The sequence below is a fragment of the Bombina bombina genome, chromosome 11, assembly GCF_027579735.1.
Source record: "Bombina bombina isolate aBomBom1 chromosome 11, aBomBom1.pri, whole genome shotgun sequence".
NCBI classification, from domain to species: domain Eukaryota; kingdom Metazoa; phylum Chordata; class Amphibia; order Anura; family Bombinatoridae; genus Bombina; species Bombina bombina.
The window spans coordinates 166,485,709-166,507,302 of NC_069509.1; the positions used below are offsets into that span (position 1 = coordinate 166,485,709).

The following is a 21,594-nucleotide window of genomic DNA, read 5'->3' on the forward strand; positions in this document are numbered from 1 at the left end:
CTGCTGAATATTTCACTGGTTGGATTTACATTGTAGTGGGCAGAGAGTTAAGGGCGCCATTTCTTACTTGAACCCAGGCAGGAACTGGAGAAAAGGATTGTTATGTGATACAATGATCTAAAGTAAGATACTTATTAAGTTGGAAGATGAGTTTGAGTTGTGGTCAGTAGCCCAATGGTGTTTGTGGGCAAAGCTGTGATTGGAAGGTCAGAGCTGCAGTGTTAAGTGTGCAGGGAGATGAGTCTGTGTAGGGCATAGTTGGAACTGGTGGTCCATGGTTTTGTTCAGCAAACTAGAACATTAACCTGGAAGGGAAATTATTGTCAAAAGCTCCAAATCAATGAAAACCCCACAATCTACAGGTCAGTTCGGAGCTCTGCATTATTTCTAGGCTCACAAACCAACCAGGACAAAATGACCACTAGATCATTTTTGTGTCATCATTTTCAAAGGCTCACTTTATAAAGACTAAACATAAATCTTAGAAGATCACAACTTTTCATGCTTATTAATCTAGCGTCAGTGTGCCTTTAAAGTGTAATGGTATAATGGTTTAATCATAAGCCCCATGATCTACTCAGTTCAGTATAATAAAAAATATATGTTAATACTCACCAATGCTGCCTTTAGTAGTAGCTGTGACAACAAACACAGATATTAGAAAATAATTGTGATTGGTTGATTTAGATCAGGAGTGGATAACTGCCAGCCCAAGGGCCACATGGGGTCCACGAAGTGGCCATTATTTAATAATAGTTTAGCAAGTTCTTTGTTAGCTAATTGATTCCTATGTGAACCAAAAAGTATGTAAGCTTCATTTTGTTTTGTACTTAGCTAGTCCATACCCCATAAAAAAATAAAATAAATACATATATATATATATATATATATATATATATATATATATATATATATATATATATATATATATATATATATATATATATATATATATATATATATATATATATATATATTACAGATGACTCCAACTCATATTGCTTTTCTTTTCAAGAACATTTATTATCAACTTTTCAGCCCCAACTTGGGCCTTTGTCAAGACATACAGACATAATGTGCAAACATTTATATCTTACAAATTAACTATACCACGCCCACATACCAGGTGCAACTAGCTGCAATTTGTTTTAGGTGCATCACATCACTGCCATCTAGTGGAAACAATATGTGTTGCAAAAATATTTTTTGCCTCATCAGGTAAACTTCCTGTAATTGATTCCTTCATTTTTCTTGCTGGAAAGATAAAATGTAATGAGACTAAGTTCATACTATAATACACAAAACATATATACATCACTATTTACCTTAAACAACTATCTTTTACATGGCAATACTGATGTTAAGATATAGTAAAACATTAAGAAAGAGTACTCCTATCTAAATTTCAAAGACAATTACAAATGTGTATTCAAGCCCCTAGGGTATACTGTGTCAAGCTCAGAGATCCACTTAGCCTCTCTTAGTAATAGGATCCTTTTCCTATCACCCCCTCTCTTTGGTGGTGGGATATGATCTATTGGACAGCATCTCAGGCTTGACACAGGGGGCCCACGGTAAAGGAAATGTTTTGCAACAGGCTGGTCAGATTCACCCTTCTCTATAGCTAGTCTGATGCTGGACCTGTGTACAGCAATCCTTTCTTTGAGCATACACTTGGTCTCTCCAATGTAAACATCCCCACACTTGCATTTGATAAGCTAAACCACGTATTTTGATTCACAGTTAAGAGCATATTTAATGTGTTATCTCCTTTTTGTATGGCTGTGTGTGAATGTGTCATGCAAAATAAGGTTGTCAAATGTCACACAGCCATGGCATTTGTAAACAGCCGGTTTTCTCTGTAAAAAATGTTGTTTACGCGATTCATATTTTTCAGTGGGGTCAGCCTGTACTAGAATATCCCTAATAGACCTTCCTCTCCTATAAGAAAATATAGGAATTTTCTTAACAAGGGAGGAAAGTCTAAAATCACTCTGGAGAACCACCCAGTTATCACAGGTAGCTTTGTGTACTTTCTAGCTGTCAGTAGTTCTCTCTGTCTGTAATACCTGTTCTTTACTCTCAATAAGAATCTAGTCTGGGTAACCCTGTTGAGAGAATCTTTCAGCCATATAATCTATTGCCATTCTCAACCGCATCATCGTCGGCCAGTAAATCAGAACAGGCGTCTGAACAGGGGCTTTTACAGCGCAACATTGTCAGGAGGCAGACGAGGACCGAAGAGAAAACGTACCAGAAGAGGGAAAAAGAGAGCGTGGAAGGGTGACACGCAGCAAAGTGATCAGACCAGAGCATGTCAAGAAAAGGTAATCTTTTTTTTTTTTTTTAATTTTTTTATTGAGGTTAGAAATAAGGCATACAAACTTCTTGAAATAAATAGAAACAACAGTTACAAAGCGATATCATGATAAAAACACAAGATATACATCATGCCATACAATCTCTGAGCCTTACAGTGAATATGATAGGCCACTTTTGGGCCTCATATGAAGGATTGAAAAGGTAGAAGGCTCTGTGGAATAATGGAGACCATTCATGGATCTCTACAAATAAACCTCATTTTTGAAAAATAAGTGAAAAAGACACATGGAACATGGTGTAAACATTTGCTGTTTAGCAATAAATTGGCGGGGACAGAGATAATGTCAACATGTAGCTTAACTGCTAGTTAGTTAGGAGACCTCTAAGCTAATATAAAGGGAAAGGAGGACCAGGATAATAGAGTAATGCCTTGAAAGGCTAAATATTCTAAAGAAGTTGCTCAAGCATTAACTGAGGTTAGCTTTAGATTACTGTTAAAGGGCCTAAAATATAGTATATTTATCCCTTCACTGAGGGTTAGGTTAAGTTATACTGTTTTACTGGATAGCACAGGTTGGAAACTGATTGCAGTTTATACTTCCAATAGAGTACATAGTAAAGTCATGTTCTGGACCACTATCGCGATCTGGCAAGGCCCTAGATATATGAAGTTTCATTATGTTCCAGGTCTTCCCATAAAGAAAAAAAAATAATAATAATAATGTACCTCCTAGCATGCCATAGATAACACAATTACTATATAGCTCTGGACAGTGCTACTGGAGCAGGTCCAGACAACATTTCTGTAGGCATAAAATAAAGTGAACCTCATTTTTCCTTTTAATTTGAGGGATGGGAGGGTTCTCCTTTGAGCTTAGAGGTATCCTTTGGGCCTCGCCTTGCTAGTAATGAGTTACATATATTGAGGAACCAAACTAACATTACCAATGATTGTCCTAAAAGTTATAGAGCATATGGAGAGATATGTTACCTCTATTCCATTCATACAATGAAAACTAGAATATACATAAACTTAAGCAGAATAATAATTCTTATGTTGTCCCACAGTTATTGTAGGTATCATATAAGCCCTGCTAATGATAATGAGCACTATAAGGGGGGGGGGGGAGTCCAACCAATTTCATAGTTAAAACTGTCAGCCAAAGCTGAGCATGATCCCATATATAACAGAGTTGCATTATAAAACCAGGAGAGCTTCATGTTTCCAGAGAAAGTATATAACTATATAGGTTGTAGTATGCCTTGCCAACATATTTCTATTGATCCCATAGGTACACTTGGAGTATAACACATCAGTTAACCTATATAATATAAACAGTGACGTTCACTAGCTCTTTTTAATGGGTAAGCTGAGGGAGTGGGTCCTAACATTTCCCTGGGGGGGGGGGGGGGGGGGAGAATAAGCCACTGCTTTAAACCTGTATGCAATTAAACATAGGCAGGGTATCTGAGTTAATGCACCAGGCCTATTTATATGAGTATAATCATGTAACTTGCAAGCCCCATATTATGTATACCCAGATAATCTAAAGATTGTAGGGAATATTATAAAGAATATATGTAAAAAAAGGCATACATAACTGTACCAGCAGGTAGAATTGTTATACATGTGTCTAGGCCACGTAGTACAAACAATTTAAGCAGATGAACACATGCTTGTGGTAGTTCCTTGATGTAAGTTAGTCCCAAAAGACCACCTTTTAAACCTTAAAAAAAAAGAGCAATATAGTCTCTAGACCTGTTAAAATATCAATCTTTCACTATTGTTATACTTACTGCCATTCCCTGTGGCAACTGAAGAATGCTCTGCCCTATTTGCTGCATCAAACATAACAAGAAGCACAACAATTATATCGATGTCTTGCAAGGTAAATATAAATGCATTTGGCCTTCTATGTAGGCTAAGACTCCCCTCTAGTGGTGTGATTTAGCAATGACATCTTATTATTGGAGCAACAGAAACGTTACATAACAGTTACTGTCATATTGTCTTATACTAACTAACTATACTACAAATAAAGTACAATCCAAACTGTCCATGGTAGAAAATAAGTTGCTGTAGATTACAGCACAGAGAGATTTATAGGAGGATTTAAAGCCCCGTAGCAACTTGGTAAGGCAATGTAGATACCTCATCCTATTCCAGATCTCTAAAATCGAGTCAGCTGTCCAGCCTTTGGAAACTTAGTAAAGGATATATTATTAGTAATAAGACCCAAAACATAATATACATAGTCCTGACTTTGTAATTTAGCTGCAGCAGTCTGTAAAAGCAACTAATTACCAGTCTCTCCCGGATAAAGTAAAGCATTTTCAGCCGACTCCAACTTTGAGGCCAGTGCTGATGCGGACAAGTCTCTTGTGAATCTTCTCTGCCGGCCCATAAAAATGCCTTTTGAGGGATCGCTCTCTGTGTCTCCCACGGCATGCTGTTTCTGAGTAGGGAGCTTCCAGGGTTAGTGGGATTGCCCTAGGCTCTGTGACACCCCGGGTACGTTGGCCGCTGTCAGAGAGCTCAGGTGAGGCTGGTTTTACTAGAGCCGAGACTTTTAGTGGCGTGCAGGACAGCTTCACACCTATGTATTTCCCCTTTTTTATGCGGAAGCTGCAGTCCAGAGCTCCCAATGATCGCAATAGGTGTGAGGCTTTGCGGGCTTGTCTCCTCCGGTATCGCCACTTCATGCGCGTCACTCCAGGGGCATATAAAGCAGTACCTCTCGTTGCGGCTTCAGCCTCCAGATGATTGAACTCGCTGCTGTGTCCAGAAATAGGTGTGTTCCCACTGCTATGGACGGTAGCCACTGTACTCTCCTCCTCCACTGCGCTAGGCTCCTGGAAATGTATAGCTGTGTCTGCTTCTTGTGGGTGCTCCGCCATTTTCACGTGGCTGTATAGATCATATCTAAATGCCCTCTCTATGTCGCTGCAGAGTTGCTCTCTATAAGACTCCAGGATGGAGCTTATCATATCGATAATCTTACTGTGTTCCATTGCTTGTGTAGTAGTGTCTTGAATTTTCAGTGATAATACACTGCTTACCCGGCCTGTAATATACCGGGGGGGGGTAGTTGAAAGCCTCTCACTGAGGAGTCTGCCTTAGGCCTCAACGCTCCGGATCAGTAATCTAAGGTGGAATACCCAATATTGTTATATGAGTCGATTCAGCTGAGTGTGTAGTTTCAAAATTTCAGGTTGAGGTAGGTGGATGACCCTCTTAGACATCAATAAAAGGCGAATTAGTGATGTTCCACGCAGAGCAACTGATATTGCATCCATTCAAGGTGCTGCCCAGAGACACGCCCCCAAGAAAAGGTAATCTTTAACCTTTCTGTACATGAACTGACATGGGAAGAGGAGAAGGTTCTTGATCGAGGGCTTAATTTTGTCCCCAAAACTAGGGGTTACAAGATGAGGAATAGCATTGACATTTACAGGTTTGGACATAATCTGAGGCTGCAGGACTTCTTCTTGGATAGGAGGGAAACTGCTCAGAATACCCAGAAGGATCATAAAAGTAAAAGTAAATTTGATAACCACCCCGTAACCCCCATATAGTGACATTCTTGAATATGGTTGAAAAAGATTCAGGTAATCTGAATAAGATTCCATTTAAATTTAGACCTAATTTGGAAAAAGGAGAGTGGGAGGCATTGTGTACACTTCAGAATAATGTGAAGAGTGATGTGAAGAATTATATCAGGCTTGACAGAAACCCTACTCATGAATATAAAACGGAACTTGATAAGATCTTACAGATGGGGTTGCAAAATGGGTTGATCACAGAGAGTGAGAGGGGTTTTATGAGCACGAAATACCCTAAGAGCCTTGTATTCTATGGGCTTCCCAAGATCCATAAGTCTCTCACAGCCCCCCCAGGGAGACCCTTTATCTCAGCTTTGGACTCATTAAACCAAGCAGTGGCTAAATATTTAGACAACCATCTACAGGGCTGTGTGAAAAAAATCCCATCTTATATTAGGGAATCCAAACATTTCATAGAACTGTTGGAAGAAGCAAAATATTGTGGGGAAAATACCCTATTTGTAACCAAGGATTTGTCTAATTTATACACGTGTATCCCCCATGAGGAAGGTATTCAGGTGGTCAAGGACCTACTACAGGGAAACACTGACTTCAATGGTTCTCCAGTAGAATATATTGCCTTGTTGTTATACTTTGTGTTGCATAAGAACTACTTTAAATTTGAGAATGATATATACTTGCCGTGTATTGGCAAAACTATAGGCCTCTGGTTATCAAGGTCTGTCGGACCTGATCCGATAGTGCGGATCAGGTCCGACAGACTTCGCTGAATACAGCGAGCAATACGCTCACAAGAGCTGCTGGTGCAACGCCGCCCCCTGCAGACTTGTGGCCAATAGGCCGCCATCAGGGGGTGTCAATCAACCCAATCGTACTTGATCGGGTTGAATTGCGGCGAAGTCTGTCCGCCTGCTCAGAGCAGGCGGATAGGTTATGGAGCAGCGGTCTTTGTGACCGCTGCTTCATAACAGCTGTTTCTGGCAAGCCTGCAGTCTCGCCAGAAACACGGGGCATCAAGCTCCATTCGGAGCTTGATATATATGCCCCATAGGCTCACGTGTGGCCCCAAGCTATGCAAATATACATATATGCACTTCTATGAACAGAAGCACCTTCTCAAAAATTCCTTGTTCATGCAACATGGCAGAAAATACTGCAGGTTCATTGACTAAGTGTTTTCCCTGTGGTATGGGGAGGAGGGGTCTCTGGTTGAACTAATAGAAAGCTTGAATAGTTTTTCTAACACGATTAGATTTGTACCAAAATGGGACTCCACAAAAATAGAATCTCTTGATGTAGAATTATATAAAGAGAATGACAGAAATTGAGAGCAGGGTGTATAGGAAACTCACAGACAGAAACACCATAGTGAAATATGATAGCTTTCACCCACAACATCTCTTAAAATCTATGCCAAGAGCCCAGATATTGAGGGCAGTAGATCTGACTTCCAAGAGTGAGGAGTTGAGAATGGAAATAGATGATATGGGTGAAAGATTCTCTCAACTGGGTTACCCAGACAAGATTCTTATTGAACAGGTATTACAGACAGAGAGAAATATGGTTAAGAGACAGGCCAGTGATAGACTATTTTTGTCACTGACTATACTATTGACAGCTGGAAAGTACGCAAAGCTATCTGTGATAACCAGGGTTCTGCAGAGTGCAATAGGCTTCCCTCCCTTGTTAAGAAAATTCCTATATTTTCTTATAGGAGAGGAAGGTCTATTAGAGATATTCTAGTGCAGGCTGACCCCGCTGAAAAATATGAATCACGTAAACAACATTTTTTACAGAGAAAACCGGGTGTTTACAAATGCCATGGCTGTGTGACATGTGACAAACTTATTTTGGGAAACACACTCACACACAGCCATACAGGAAGGACATATTGCATTAAATATGCTCATAACTGTGAATCAAAATACGTGGTTTATCTTATCAAATGCCAGTGTGAGGATGTTTACATTTGAAAGGCTGAGTGTTTGCTCAAAGAAAGGATTGCTGTACACAGGTCCTGCATCAGACTAGCTATAGAGAAGGGTGAATCTGACCAGCCTGTTGCAAAACATTTCCTTGACTGTGGGAATCCTGTGTCAAGCCTGAGATGCTGTCCAATAGATCATATCCCACCACCGAAGAGAGGGGGTGATAGGAAAAGGATTCTATTACAAAGAGAGACTAAGTGGATTTTTGAGCTTGACACAGTATACTCTAGGGGCTGGAATATATATTTGTCATTGTCTTGTTTTCTTTGAAATGTAGATAGGCGTACTCTTTCTTAATATTTAACCATATATTAACATCGGTATTGTCATGTACAAGAAGGTAGTTTAATGTAAATCGTGATGTATATAAGTTTTGTGTATTATACAATGAACTTAGTCTCATTACATTGTATCTCTTCCAGCAAGGAAATGAAGGAATCAATTACAGAAAGATTACCTGATGAGGCAAAAAAAAAATTGTAACACATATTATTTCCTCTAGATGGCAGAGATGCGATGCACCTGAGACAAATTGCACCTCGGTAGCACCTGGTATGTGGGTGTGGTATAGTTCATTTGTAAGGTATAAATGTTTGCACATTTTGAGGCCTATTTAATAAAGGTCTGTCGGACCTGATCCGACAGTGTGGATCAGGTCCGACAGACCTCTCTGAATGCGGAGATCAATATGCTCTTCGTATTCAGCATTGCACCAGCAGTTCAATGCCACCCCCTGCAGATTCGCAGCCAATTGGCCGCCAGCAGGGAGGTGTCAATCAACCCGATCGAGTTGATTTTCGGCGATGTCTGTCCGCCTGCTCAGAGCAGGCGGACAGGGTTATGGAGCAGTGGTCTTTAGAAACACGGGCCTCAAGCTCCATTAGGAGCTTGATAAATGGGCCCCTATGTCTTTATGCTATCTTGACAAAGGCCCAAGTTGGGGCCGAAACGTTGATAATAAATGTTCTTGAAAAGAAAAGCAATATTAGTTGGAGTCATCTGTAAAATATGGAAAATTTCTGACTACCTCCGGAAAGTTTTGATAGTGTGCAAACCATATATGGATATATATATATAATGTATAAATGTATATTATTTATTTATTAAATAATTCCGCTGGCTTATAGCAGTAGCACTAGCTACTGGTTTAACTTTATTTAAGTTTAAGCTGCTGTCCAGCTGTTCTGAAACCATTTCCCAGAGGAAATAGCAAACAAACAGATGTTTGTTAATAAACTAATTCTGAACGTCCCTCTTAACTATTATTGCATACTTCCAAGCTGTCCCTCATCCTGTGGGATTGCCACGGGTTGGGAGGTCTGACTTGCTGCAACCATAGATTACCCCTGTTTTAAGATATTATATAAGCCTTGCTCAAGAATGCCTGGACATGCCCAGATAGTCTGCCGACTGTCCAGATACTCCCATAATTGTGCCCACTATCAATATGTGACCCTACCATTTTCAATATGGCCCCTACCACAAAATTATGATGAACCCTTTTTAACTTATTGAGTCCTGAAGAGACTAGAGGTATGTTATTGAATGAATAGCAATATTTTTTTTTCGTGATTAATGATTCATCCAACACAATTGTAGACAATAAGGTGTCAATTTATCAAAGTGCGAGCAGACATGATCTGATGTAGCGTATCATGTCCACCGCACATCAATAAATGCAGACAGCATATGCTGTCAACATTTATCATTACTCAAGCAGTTCTTGTGAACTGCTTGTGCAGTGCCACCCCCTGCAGATTCGTGGCAAATCGTCCGCTAGCAGGGGGTGTCAATCAACCCAATCGTATGGATTGGGCAGATTGAAAATTGCAGCCTCAGAGGCAGTGGACAAGTTATGGAGCTGCTGTCTTTAGACCGCTGCTTCATAACTACGGTTTTCGGCGAGCCTGAAGGCTCGCGCGGAAACAGGAGCATCAAGCTCCATTCGGAGCTTGATAATTGGACCCCTAAAACTTTACACTTATTGTGTTACTATTTAAACAGCTAATGAGTACTGCTGTCTAAGGCTGATTTGCTTTTTTACTGTCAACACATTCACTAATGGAAAGTGATCAGTAATTTGATTCTGATTAACTCTGATTTTAGTACAACTTTATAAAGATGTATTTTATTTTCACATTTAATATTACAGTAGTTGCCAATAGTAGGTGGCCAGCGATTTGATTTTATTCCATTATCACACTTATTGATAACAACTAATTTATTTTCCCTGAAAACTGGTATATTTATCCCAGAGATATTAACAAAACTGCATTTTCTAATTTATATGCCAACCTAGTTTTCTACCTTTCAGGTTTAAAAGATCTTTAATTTTTCAAAAACAAATAAATATCTATTAGCTAGATAATACAGTATAACAGATTTCACATAGAAGGCCTGATGGTCTAATATAGAGTTAAATTACAAGAAATTGGATCAAAATAGGTTATGAAAGTAAAGTTTGTTTTACTATGCATAACTAAATATCTTATATACAATCTCAAGGTGTTTAGTGTGCCTTTAACTAAATATTACAGAATTTCTGTACCTACTGCTGATTCTTATATATGATAGATGAGCAATTACCAGTAGTTTTTAGTGTAGTAGAAACTGTGAAAATAAAATTCAACATTAATGATCTGCACTCTAGATTTGCATATTATATTCATGATAATTTGTAATACTAAGCTGAACGTATTGTACAAAAAATCTATTCTGTTTAATTTGTTACATATTTGTAAACATTTAAAAAAACCCGCAGATGATAACTATTAAGATTACATTCTTATGTCTCACAGATGGAAAGGTTCCATAATTGACAATGTGGTGGAAAGGTTTAATCACTGTCAACTTGGGTGGTAAGGTTCCATTATTAACAATGAGGTAGTAAAGTTTTATCACTGACAACATGGTGGAAAGATTCCATTATTGACAACATGGTGGAAAGGTTCCATCATTGGCAACAGGAGTGGAAAGGTTCCATCATTAATAACATGTGTGGAAACGTTTCATCATTGACAATATAAGTGGAAAGGTTACATAATCGACAACATGGGTAGGGAGATTCAATCATTTACAGTGTGTGTGGAAAGGTTTAATCTTTGACAACATACGTGGAAAAGTTTCATCTTTGATAAAATGGTGGAAAATTTCCATCTTTGACAATGCGGTGGTAAGGTTCCATCTTTGATAACATGGTCGAAAAGGTTCAATTATTGACAACAGGAGTTGAAAGGTTCCATCATTGACAATATGGTGGAAAGGTTCCATCATTGATAATATGGGAGAAAATGTTTCATCATTGATAAAAGGGTGGAAATGTTCCATCATTGACAACGCAGATGGGAAGGTTTCATCATTGGGCAATAATAAATTATTATCAGTTATTAGTAGAGTGATAACAAATTCCACCGATATATGGTATGCAAGGTAACATTTATAAGGAACAAGTGGGTAGAGGACTCTACCAAGAATTGCATTGTTGTGAATCAGCTATTATAAAGTTTATCTATTAATAGTTGGGCTCGTATGCTTACATGCTAAGAGGTTCAAAGGGATAACAAAGGAGGGGAAAACTGAGTTTAGAAAAAGCTAGTGTATATTGTATGCAACCCTGAACAGTAGAGTATTTAAAATAAATGCACATTCTAGGTGGCCTCCATCTTGCAACTTTACAATTAGCAAACCTTTTGTTGCTTTTACTTGTTTTTACCTGCTCTTGAAAAAGACGTTGTAAACGTTGAAACACATTGAGCTGGTAAAATATTGTTCACTCTTATCGAAATTTAAGTGCTTTTTGCATTTTTTGCTGTGACATTGCTGGAATTTGAAATCTGATGGAGTAAGTTACTACTTATTTTATATAAAGGTTATCTCACTTTCACTTCGTTGGCGGATTGATGAGACATAGAACACTCTGCACCCAGGACCTGCACAAGCTTTAGTGCAGGTCCTGGGAGGCAAACTGCTAAGCATTTTTAATTTTATTTTTGTTTTAAACTAAATAAAAAACAAATAGTGCAGGAAATGAATATTCACGGAAACGAATTTCCCATTTGGGACAAATATTTTGCCCGAATGTTTACTAGTCAAGCATCAAAAGCTACTTGCAAAGTGAGAAAAGTGCATTTCTAGCCCTGAAAATGAGAAAATCCACAATTATCAGAGTTAAATTACACGAAAATGGATCAACATAAGTAATGAAGGCAAAGTTTGTTTTACTGTGCATAACTAAATATCGTATATACAATTTCAAGGTGTTTACTGTCCCTTTAACTAAATGTTACAGAATTTCTGTAACCACTGATGATTCGTATATATGATACAAAAAACAATTAGCACTTACCACCAGTTGTTGCTGGTGTAGTAGAAACTGTGAAAACAAAATGCAACATTAATGATCTGCACTCTAGATGTGCATATTATATTCATGATTATTTGTAATACTAAGCTGAATTTATTGTACAAAAAAAACAATTTTTTTCAAAATTTTACGGATTTTTTTAGCATTTAATTCATTTTTTCAAATGGTAATTATTAAGATTAAAGGGGCAGTCAAGTCCAAAGAAAACTTTAATGATTTAAATAGGGAATGTAATTTTAAACAACTTTCTAATTTACTTTTATCTCCAATTTTGCTTTGTTCTTTTCGTATTCTTAGTTGAAAGGTAATTCTAGGAGGTTCACATGCTAATTTCTTAGACCTTGAAGACTGCCTCTAATCTGAATGCATTTTGACCACTAGAGGGCATTAGTTCATGTGTTTCATACAAATAACATTGAGCTCATGCACGTGAAGTTACCCTGGAGTGAGCACTGATTGGCTAAAATGCAAGTCTGTCAAAAGAACTGAAATAAGGGGGCAGTTTGTAGAGGCTTAGATACAAGGTAATCACAGAGGTAAAAAGTGTATTTCTATAACAGTGTAGGTTATGCAAAACTGGGAAATGGGTAATAAAGGGATTATACTTTTTTTAAACAACAAAAATTCAAGTGTTGACTGTCCCTTTAAGTTCTTATGTCTCTCATGGATCGAAAGGTTCCAACATTGACAATGTAGTGGAAAAGTTCCATCACTGACAACTTGGGTGGAAAGATTTCATCTTTGACAATGTGGTGGAAAGGTTTCGTCATTGACAATGTCCAAGAAAAGTTCCATCATTGACTACGTGGTGGTGAGGTTCCATTATTGACACTATGGTAGAAAAGATTAATCATTGACAACATGTTGGTAAGGTTCCAAATCAATTATCACTTACCAGTTGTTGCTGGTGTAGTAGAAACTGTGAAAACAAAATTCAACATTAATGATCTTCACTCTAGATGTGCATATAATATTCATGATCATTTATAATACTAAACTGAACTTATTGTACGAAAAAAGCAATTTGTTAAAAATTGTACAGATTTTTAAGCATTTAATTAATTTTTTTCAAATGGTAATTATTAAGATTAAAGGGGCAGTCAAGTCCAAAGAAAACTTTCATGATTTAAATACTGAATGTAATTTTAAAGAACTTTCCAATTTACTTTTATCACCAATTGTGCTTTGTTCTCTTCATATTCTTAGTTGACAGGTAATTTTAGGAGGTTTATATTCTAATTTCTTAGACCTTGAAGACTGCCTCTAATCTGAATGCATGTTGACCACTAGAGGGCATTAGTTCTTGTGTTTCATATAGATAACATTAAGCTCATGCACATGAAGTTACCCTGGAGTGAGCACTGATTGGCTAAAATGCAAGTCTGTCAAAAGAACTGAAATAAGGGGGCAGTCTGCAGATGCTTAGATACAAGGTAATAACAGAGGTAAAAAGTGTATTTCTATAACAGTGTAGGTTATGAAAAACTGGGGAATGGTTAATAAAATTCTGGTGTTGACTGTCCCTTTAAATTCTTCATTTCCTTGACTGTGGGAATCCTGTGTCAAGCCTGAGATGCTGTCCAATAGATCATATCCCACCACCGAAGAGAGGGGGTGATAGGAAGAGGATTCTATTACAAAGAGAGACTAAGTGGATTTCTGAACTTGACACAGTATACTCTAGGGGCTTGAATATATATTTGTCATTGTCTTGTTTTCTTTTAAATGTAGATCGGAGTACTCTTTCTTTTTTTTATTAATAATTTTTTATTGAGGTTTTTGCATAAAATATACATACAACACAGAACACCTTTTTGTCAAAAGAACGTAATACAAACACAATTAACCGAAACAATTCGGTCTCTATATAATACATTGGTGAAAGGTTAATGAGACCTCATTTTTTAATAGTGTATCATGTATAGCAGGCCAGTTAGAAACCCTATTTTAGGCCCCATGGACCAAAAATATAGAAAAGAATAGATGTCTGATGACCAGAAGTCTAGCTCTTTAAGAGCTTCAAAAGGAGCGTGAATACGCATGTAGTGGGGCGGGGAGGAGGAGATTCAGCGGGTAAGCACCGCTATGTGTAGTAGGGAGAGGGTGGAGGGCGGAGCCTTATAAATATGAAAGTACTTTAGGAAACTTGGTGAGGACTCTTAGTGTTGTCCATATAGTAAAGTAGATAGGCTATGACACCGTGTTATCCATCTATGTATTATTAGTCATGCATGAGCATAATGGGGGTATATAAAAGGGCAATTTAATATTAAACATGTAAGTTAAATAATCTATTGGTAAACAAATAAAATATAATGTATTAGCTCCTTAATTAGCTGAGAGAGAGAAAGAGGGCTATGGGAAGATGGGTATTTTATACTTAAAGGGGGATAAAGTGGAGAGTAGGCCGTAGGGTTATAAAAGTGCACGTTAGGAATGAATATCAATATTATGCAATAATCAACATAATATCTATATCATAATAGCAAGAACTCTGAAACTGAGTATACTAAGGAGTATATATAATAAAGAACTTGGTGGGTAGCGTATCAGGGTTAAGCCCAACATCGGTCTTTGGAGGGGCATGGGCAAGTACAGTCTTACATAAATACAAATCAATCACCATCATGAAGGATTGCCTTACAACAATTAACGCTAGAGTCACATTTGATACAGGTTAGAACTTAGGAGCAGTTGGCCTATTCCTATTCTTAAATGGGACAATGTAGTAGCAAGTTTTCCAGGTAGGGGCGTGAGGAAGACAATGTGAAATGCAAGTCCATAGAGGATATTATCTAGTCCTCCACCTCCAGACCATAGTTGCATATACAGCCAATTCCCTGTCTAATGTGGATTATAGGGAGAGCTGCGGCAAGTAGGAGTCTTAGATAATGCAGCTAGTGCATATTAAGGATTTTATGTAATAAACTGCTTGTGTACTGACTATTTATACTATATGATAGCCCGCTCAGATATCGCCTTGAAAGGTGGCATATAATACTATATTATATAGAAGGTGGTAGTGTTGTGTATAAATATGGAGTGCCAAACGTGGCAATACATGTTAGTATTTAATATATGACTGTAGTGCAGTAACTGATTCAAACTTAATACTCTTAAAATAATCTAACAACAGTGCTATAATTTCCCCCATGACAAGTATATTATCTCTGATTTACGCTGACTGTGCATGAAGTTCATTTTTACAGCCCTGAAGTGACAGTGCGCATAAGCCTTTACATAAGTTATATTCATAAGGCACAAGTCTTAATAGTAAACAGGTCAATATATAACAGCAGTAAGAGGGGGTGAGTGCCTCTGCCTATATGGCTAGTGTAGGCTAAAGAACAAACTTGGGTATGACATATTGATTATTCTATACAAGCTAAGCCAGTATTTTAGCTAGTCCACTCAAATAAACAAGTGTTCAAGTGCAATATGGGTATTAGAGAATGCAGCAGCATGTGTATAATTACTTTTCATCAAGTAGTTCTATAGCCTGTTGCTAGTTTAGAATAGACCTGGGGAGGAAAACTTTAATTCAGCTAAAGGAATATATAAAAACCGAAGTATACCAATAAACAAGCATGAGGTACAATATGTTGGGCACTCTTATCAAACTGGTCATCATTCACCAAAATGCCCCAACAGTAAAAACCTGGCGTCTGAATCAGGTTACATATACAAAATTATTTGCAAGACATTAAAACATTTGATGCCATCCTAAAAACATTTGCTTGGGGCATCTGTCTTCTCAAGTAACCTATCAGCAGTGGTTTACACCTAGTGTCTTGTCTACATAATCTATGTATATTAAAGCATTTACCCAGATATATTATGACATATAGATATATATAACACTTGATATACAGGGGGATTATACTATGATTAAACGCATCTAAATATGACTTTCTTAGGTACCGAGTTCAGCAGACTCTGTGTAGACTTAGACTAAGAAGAGAGACTAATAAAGCTGTTCGTTTTTTTTTTTCCATATGTAAAGAATAGCAGTATGTCTCTTTTAAAACTCGTATCTAAATACCAATTTAAACTATATTAAGGGTCTGTTGGTGTGCATATATTGAGATTGAGTGCACATATTGTCTTAAGGCAGCTGGTGGTATTGTCTATACAATCTGATCTCTTCAGACATAATAACCGAACTGAGCTGCCAGAAACTCACAAGAAGGCCATCTTCTAGCCCACTCCAGTGGCTGCTGCGACACCAAGCTCCGAGTGCCACACTGGGTCATAAAAAACCCAGAACCGTGGAGCAGAGACCTTCTTAACTTCACCACAGCCCAAGGTCTGGTGCACTCCGTCTTCCATGCGGTGAATCACTGTGCCGTCTGCGATGGCTTTTATTTGTGTATGTGCCCCTATTGATATGGCTCTCCGCTGTTGTAGTCTGGCCCCTATGGCCATCCAGGCTCCCGCCGCTCTCAGATCTTGGTCGCTCCGAAGTAATAGTCCAAAGTAGACTGTATTAGTAGCAGGAGCCTGTGGTGCCGAGGGCTGTGGGATCTCCGGCAACTGCGTAGAAGGAGCCTTCTCTTTCTTCAGGTCGTCCTGACCTTTTATGGTAACAGCTGCGTTCCGGGTTTGAGCGACAGCCTCTGTGCTAGCGTCGGAATAGATGGGCCACAGGAGCCGGTGGTGTTGGACTGAGCCGCACTGAGGCAAAGTCTGGAGAAGCGAGTCGGTTTTTACTGACCGATCTGACGTTTCACAAGGCACTCCCGCCATTACCACTGCCAGCGTGTCAGATAGGTCTGAGAAGCAATCATCCGCCTGATGTATCAAACCCTGCAGTAGAGCCTGTAGGGTCCCCTGATTTCTCTTTATATGAGTCATCGTAGTCCTGTAGTTGATAGATAGCTTTTGTGTAGTAGTTGTATCTTTCACACCGGGAGAGGGCGGCGAGGATCTTGTGTATGTAGGCCTCACTGGCCTGATTTAGGTTATATTCTCAATAAAATCCACAAAGCCAGATATTGTCCTGATCAGTAGTTTCTCATGCAAGTGATAGAATCAGATTTTCTCATATCTGTTAGCTAGTTTTCTGAAAAAGTCAAGGTTTATGAGATCTCTAACTGGAGCTGATAATATATGCGTCCTCTCCCGGTGGTGCTTGGCCACGCCCCCCGGAGTACTCTTTCTTAATATTTAACCATATCTTAACATCGGTATTGTCATGTACAAGATGGTAGTTTAATGTAAATAGTGATGTATATAAGTTTTGTGTATTATACAATGAACTTAGTCTCATTACATTGTATCTCTTCCAGCAAGGAAATGAAGGAATCAATTACAGAAAGATTACCTGATGAGGCAAAAAAAAATGTATGTGGGTGTGGTATAGTTCATTTGTAAGGTATAAATGTTTGCACATTTTGAGGCCTATTTAATAAAGGTCTGTCGGACCTGATCCGACAGTGTGGATCAGGTCCGACAGACCTCTCTAAATGCAGAGAGCAATATGCTCTCCATATTCAGCATTGCACCAGCAGCTCTTGTGAGCTGCTGGTGCAATGCCAACCCCTGCAGATTCACCGCCAATTGGCCACCAGCAGGGAGGTGTCAATCAACCCGATCGGGTTGATTTTCGGCGATGTCTGTCCGCCTGCTCAGAGCAGGCGGACAGGGTTATGGAGCAGTGGTCTTTAGAAACATAGGCTCTCAAGCTCCATTAGGAGCTTGATAAATGGGCCCCTATGTCTTTATGCTATCTTGACAAAGGCCCAAGTTGGGGCCGAAACGTTGATAAGAAATGTTCTTGAAAAGAAAAGCAATATGAGTTGGAGTCATCTGTAAAATATGGAATATTTCTGACTACCTCTGAAAGGTTTTCATAGTGTGCAAACCATACATGGACATATATATATTTTTTTATTTTATTATTTATTAAATAATTCCACTGGCTTATAGCAGTAGTACTAGCTACTGGTTTAACTTTATTTAGGTTTAAGCTGCTGTCCAATAGTTCTGAAACCATTTCCCGACTGTCCAGAGACTCCCATAATTGTGCCCACTATCAATATGTGACCCTACCATTTTCAATATGGCCCCTCCCACAAAATTACGATGAACCCTTTTTAACTTATTGAGTCCTGAAGAGACTAGAGGTATGTTATTGAATGAAGAGCAATATTTTTTTTTTCGTGATTAATGATTCATCCAAAACAATTGTAGACAGTAAGGCGTCAATTTATCAAAGTGCGAGCAGACATGATCTGATGTAGCGTATCATGTCCACTGCACATCAATAAATGCAGATAGCATATGCTGTCAACATTTATCATTACTCAAGCAGTTCTTGTGAACTGCTTGTGCAGTGCCACCCCCTGCAGATTCGTGGCAAATCGTCCGCTAGCAGGGGGTGTCAATCAACCCAATCGTATGGATTGGGCAGATTGAAAATTGCAGCCTCAGAGGCAGTGGACAAGTTATGGAGCTGCGGTCTTTAGACCGCTGCTTCATAACTACGGTTTTTGGCGAGCCTGAAGGCTCGCGCGGAAACAGGAGCATCAAGCACCATTCGGAGATTGATAATTGGACCATTAAAACTTTACACTTATTGTGTTACTATTTAAACAGCTAATGAGTACTGCTGTCTAAGGCTGATTTGCTTTTTTACTGTCAACACATTCACTAATGGAAAGTGATCAGTAATTTGATTCTGATTAACTCTGATTTTAGTACAACTTTATAAAGATGTATTTTATTTTCACATTTAATATCACAGCAGTTGCCAATAGTAGGTGGCCAGTGATTTGATTTTATTCCATTATCACACTTATTGATAACAACTAATTTATTTTCCCTGAAAACTGGTATATTTATCCCAGAGATATTAACAAAACTGCATTTTCTAATTTATATGCCAACCTAGTTTTCTACCTTTCAGGTTTAAAAGATCTTTAATTTTCAAAAACAAATAAATATCTATTAGTTAGATAATACAGTATAACAGATTTCACATAGAAGGCCTGATGGTCTAATATAGAGTTAAATTACAAGAAATTGGATCAAAATAGGTTATGAAAGTAAAGTTTGTTTTACTATGCATAACTAAATATCTTATATACAATCTCAAGGTGTTTAGTGTGCCTTTAACTAAATGTTACATAATTTCTGTACCTACTGCTGATTCTTATATATGATAGATGAGCACTTACCAGTAGTTTTTAGTGTAGTAGAAACTGTGAAAATAAAATTCAACATTAATGATCTGCACTCTAGATTTGCATATTATATTCATGATAATTTGTAATACTAAGCTGAACGTATTGTACAAAAAATCTATTCTGTTTAATTTGTTACATATTTGTAAACATTTAAAAAAAACCGCAGATGATAACTATTAAGATTACATTCTTATGTCTCTCACAGATGGAAAGGTTCCATAATTGACAATGTGGTGGAAAGGTTTAATCACTGTCAACTTGGGTGGTAAGGTTCCATTATTAACAATGAGGTAGTAAAGTTTTATCACTGACAACATGGTGGAAAGATTCCATTATTGACAACATGGTGGAAAGGTTCCATCATTGGCAACAGGAGTGGAAAGGTTCCATCATTAATAACACGTGTGGAAACGTTTCATCATAGACAATATAAGTGGAAAGGTTACATAATCGACAACATGGGTAGGGAGATTCAATCATTTACAGTGTGTGTGGAAAGGTTTAATCTTTGACAACATACGTGGAAAAGTTTCATCTTTGATAAAATGGTGGAAAATTTCCATCTTTGACAATGCGGTGGTAAGGTTCCATCTTTGACAACGTGGTCGAAAAGGTTCAATTATTGACAACAGGAGTTGAAAGGTTCCATCATTGACAATATGGTGGAAAGGTTCCATCATTGATAATATGGGAGAAAATGTTTCTTCATTGATAAAAGGGTGGAAATGTTCCATCATTGACAACGCAGATGGGAAGGTTTCATCATTGGGCAATAATAAATTATTATCAGTTATTAGTAGAGTGATAACAAATTCCACCGATATATGGTATGCAAGGTAACATTTATAAGGAACAAGTGGGTAGAGGACCCTACCAAGAATTGCATTGTTGTGAATCAGCTATTATAAAGTTTATCTATTAATAGTTGGGCTCGTATGCTTACATGCTAAGAGGTTCAAAGGGATAACAAAGGAGGGGAAAACTGAGTTTAGAAAAAGCTAGTGTATATTGTATGCAACCCTGAACAGTAGAGTATTTAAAATAAATGCACATTCTAGGTGGCCTCCATCTTGCAACTTTACAATTAGCAAACCTTTAGTTGCTTTTACTTGTTTTTACCTGCTCTTGAAAAAGATGTTGTAAACGTTGAAACACATTGAGCTGGTAAAATATTGTTCACTCTTATCGAAATTTAAGTGCTTTTTGCATTTTTTGCTGTGACATTGCTGGAATTTGAAATCTGATGGAGTAAGTTACTACTTATTTTATATAAAGGTTATCTCACTTTCACTTCGTTGGCGGATTGATGAGACATAGAACACTCGGCACCCAGGACCTGCACAAGCTTTAGTGCAGGTCCTGGGAGGCAAACTGCTAAGCATTTTTAATTTTATTTTTGTTTTAAACTAAATAAAAAACAAATAGTGCAGGAAATGAATATTCAGGGAAACGAATTTCCCATTTGGGACAAATATTTTGCCCGAATGTTTACTAGTCAAGCATCAAAAGCTACTTGCAAAGTGAGAAAAGTGCATTTCTAGCCCTGAAAATGAGAAAATCCACAATTATCAGAGTTAAATTACACGAAAATGGATCAACATAAGTAATGAAGGCAAAGTTTGTTTTACTGTGCATAACTAAATATTGTATATACAATTTCAAGGTGTTTACTGTCCCTTTAACTAAATGTTACAGAATTTCTGTAACCACTGATGATTCGTATATATGATACAAAAAACAATTAGCACTTACCACCAGTTGTTGCTGGTGTAGTAGAAACTGTGAAAACAAAATGCAACATTAATGATCTGCACTCTAGATGTGCATATTATATTCATGATTATTTGTAATACTAAGCTAAATTTATTGTGCAAAAAAAACAATTTTTTTCAAAATTTTACGGATTTTTTTAGCATTTAATTCATTTTTTCAAATGGTTATTATTAAGATTAAAGGGGCAGTCAAGTCCAAAGAAAACTTTAATGATTTAAATAGGGAATGTAATTTTAAACAACTTTCTAATTTACTTTTATCTCCAATTTTGCTTTGTTCTTTTCGTATTCTTAGTTGAAAGGTAATTCTAGGAGGTTCACATGCTAATTTCTAAGACCTTGAAGACTGCCTCTAATCTGAATGCATTTTGACCACTAGAGGGCATTAGTTCATGTGT

At 37.7% G+C, this 21,594-nt stretch overlaps 1 protein-coding gene across 7 annotated transcripts in view; it reads right to left on the reverse strand.

Moving 5' to 3' along the window:
* LOC128641776 (integumentary mucin C.1-like) overlaps nt 1-21,594 on the reverse strand; it is a 98,447-nt gene that overhangs the window by 27,932 nt on the left and 48,921 nt on the right. For 3 of the 7 annotated variants that reach the window (XM_053694302.1, XM_053694300.1, XM_053694298.1), the window contains 5 exons: nt 21,177-21,203; nt 19,416-19,439; nt 13,133-13,156; nt 12,220-12,246; nt 616-636 (listed from right to left, as the gene is read on the reverse strand). In XM_053694302.1, coding sequence (XP_053550277.1) covers nt 616-636; nt 12,220-12,246; nt 13,133-13,156; nt 19,416-19,439; nt 21,177-21,203 — 123 coding nt within the window. Of the gene's footprint in view, nt 1-615; nt 637-10,460; nt 10,485-12,219; nt 12,247-13,132; nt 13,157-19,415; nt 19,440-21,176; nt 21,204-21,594 lie in introns of all 7 variants that reach the window. The other 4 variants (XM_053694299.1, XM_053694297.1, XM_053694304.1 and 1 more) reach the window with 3 other exon arrangements.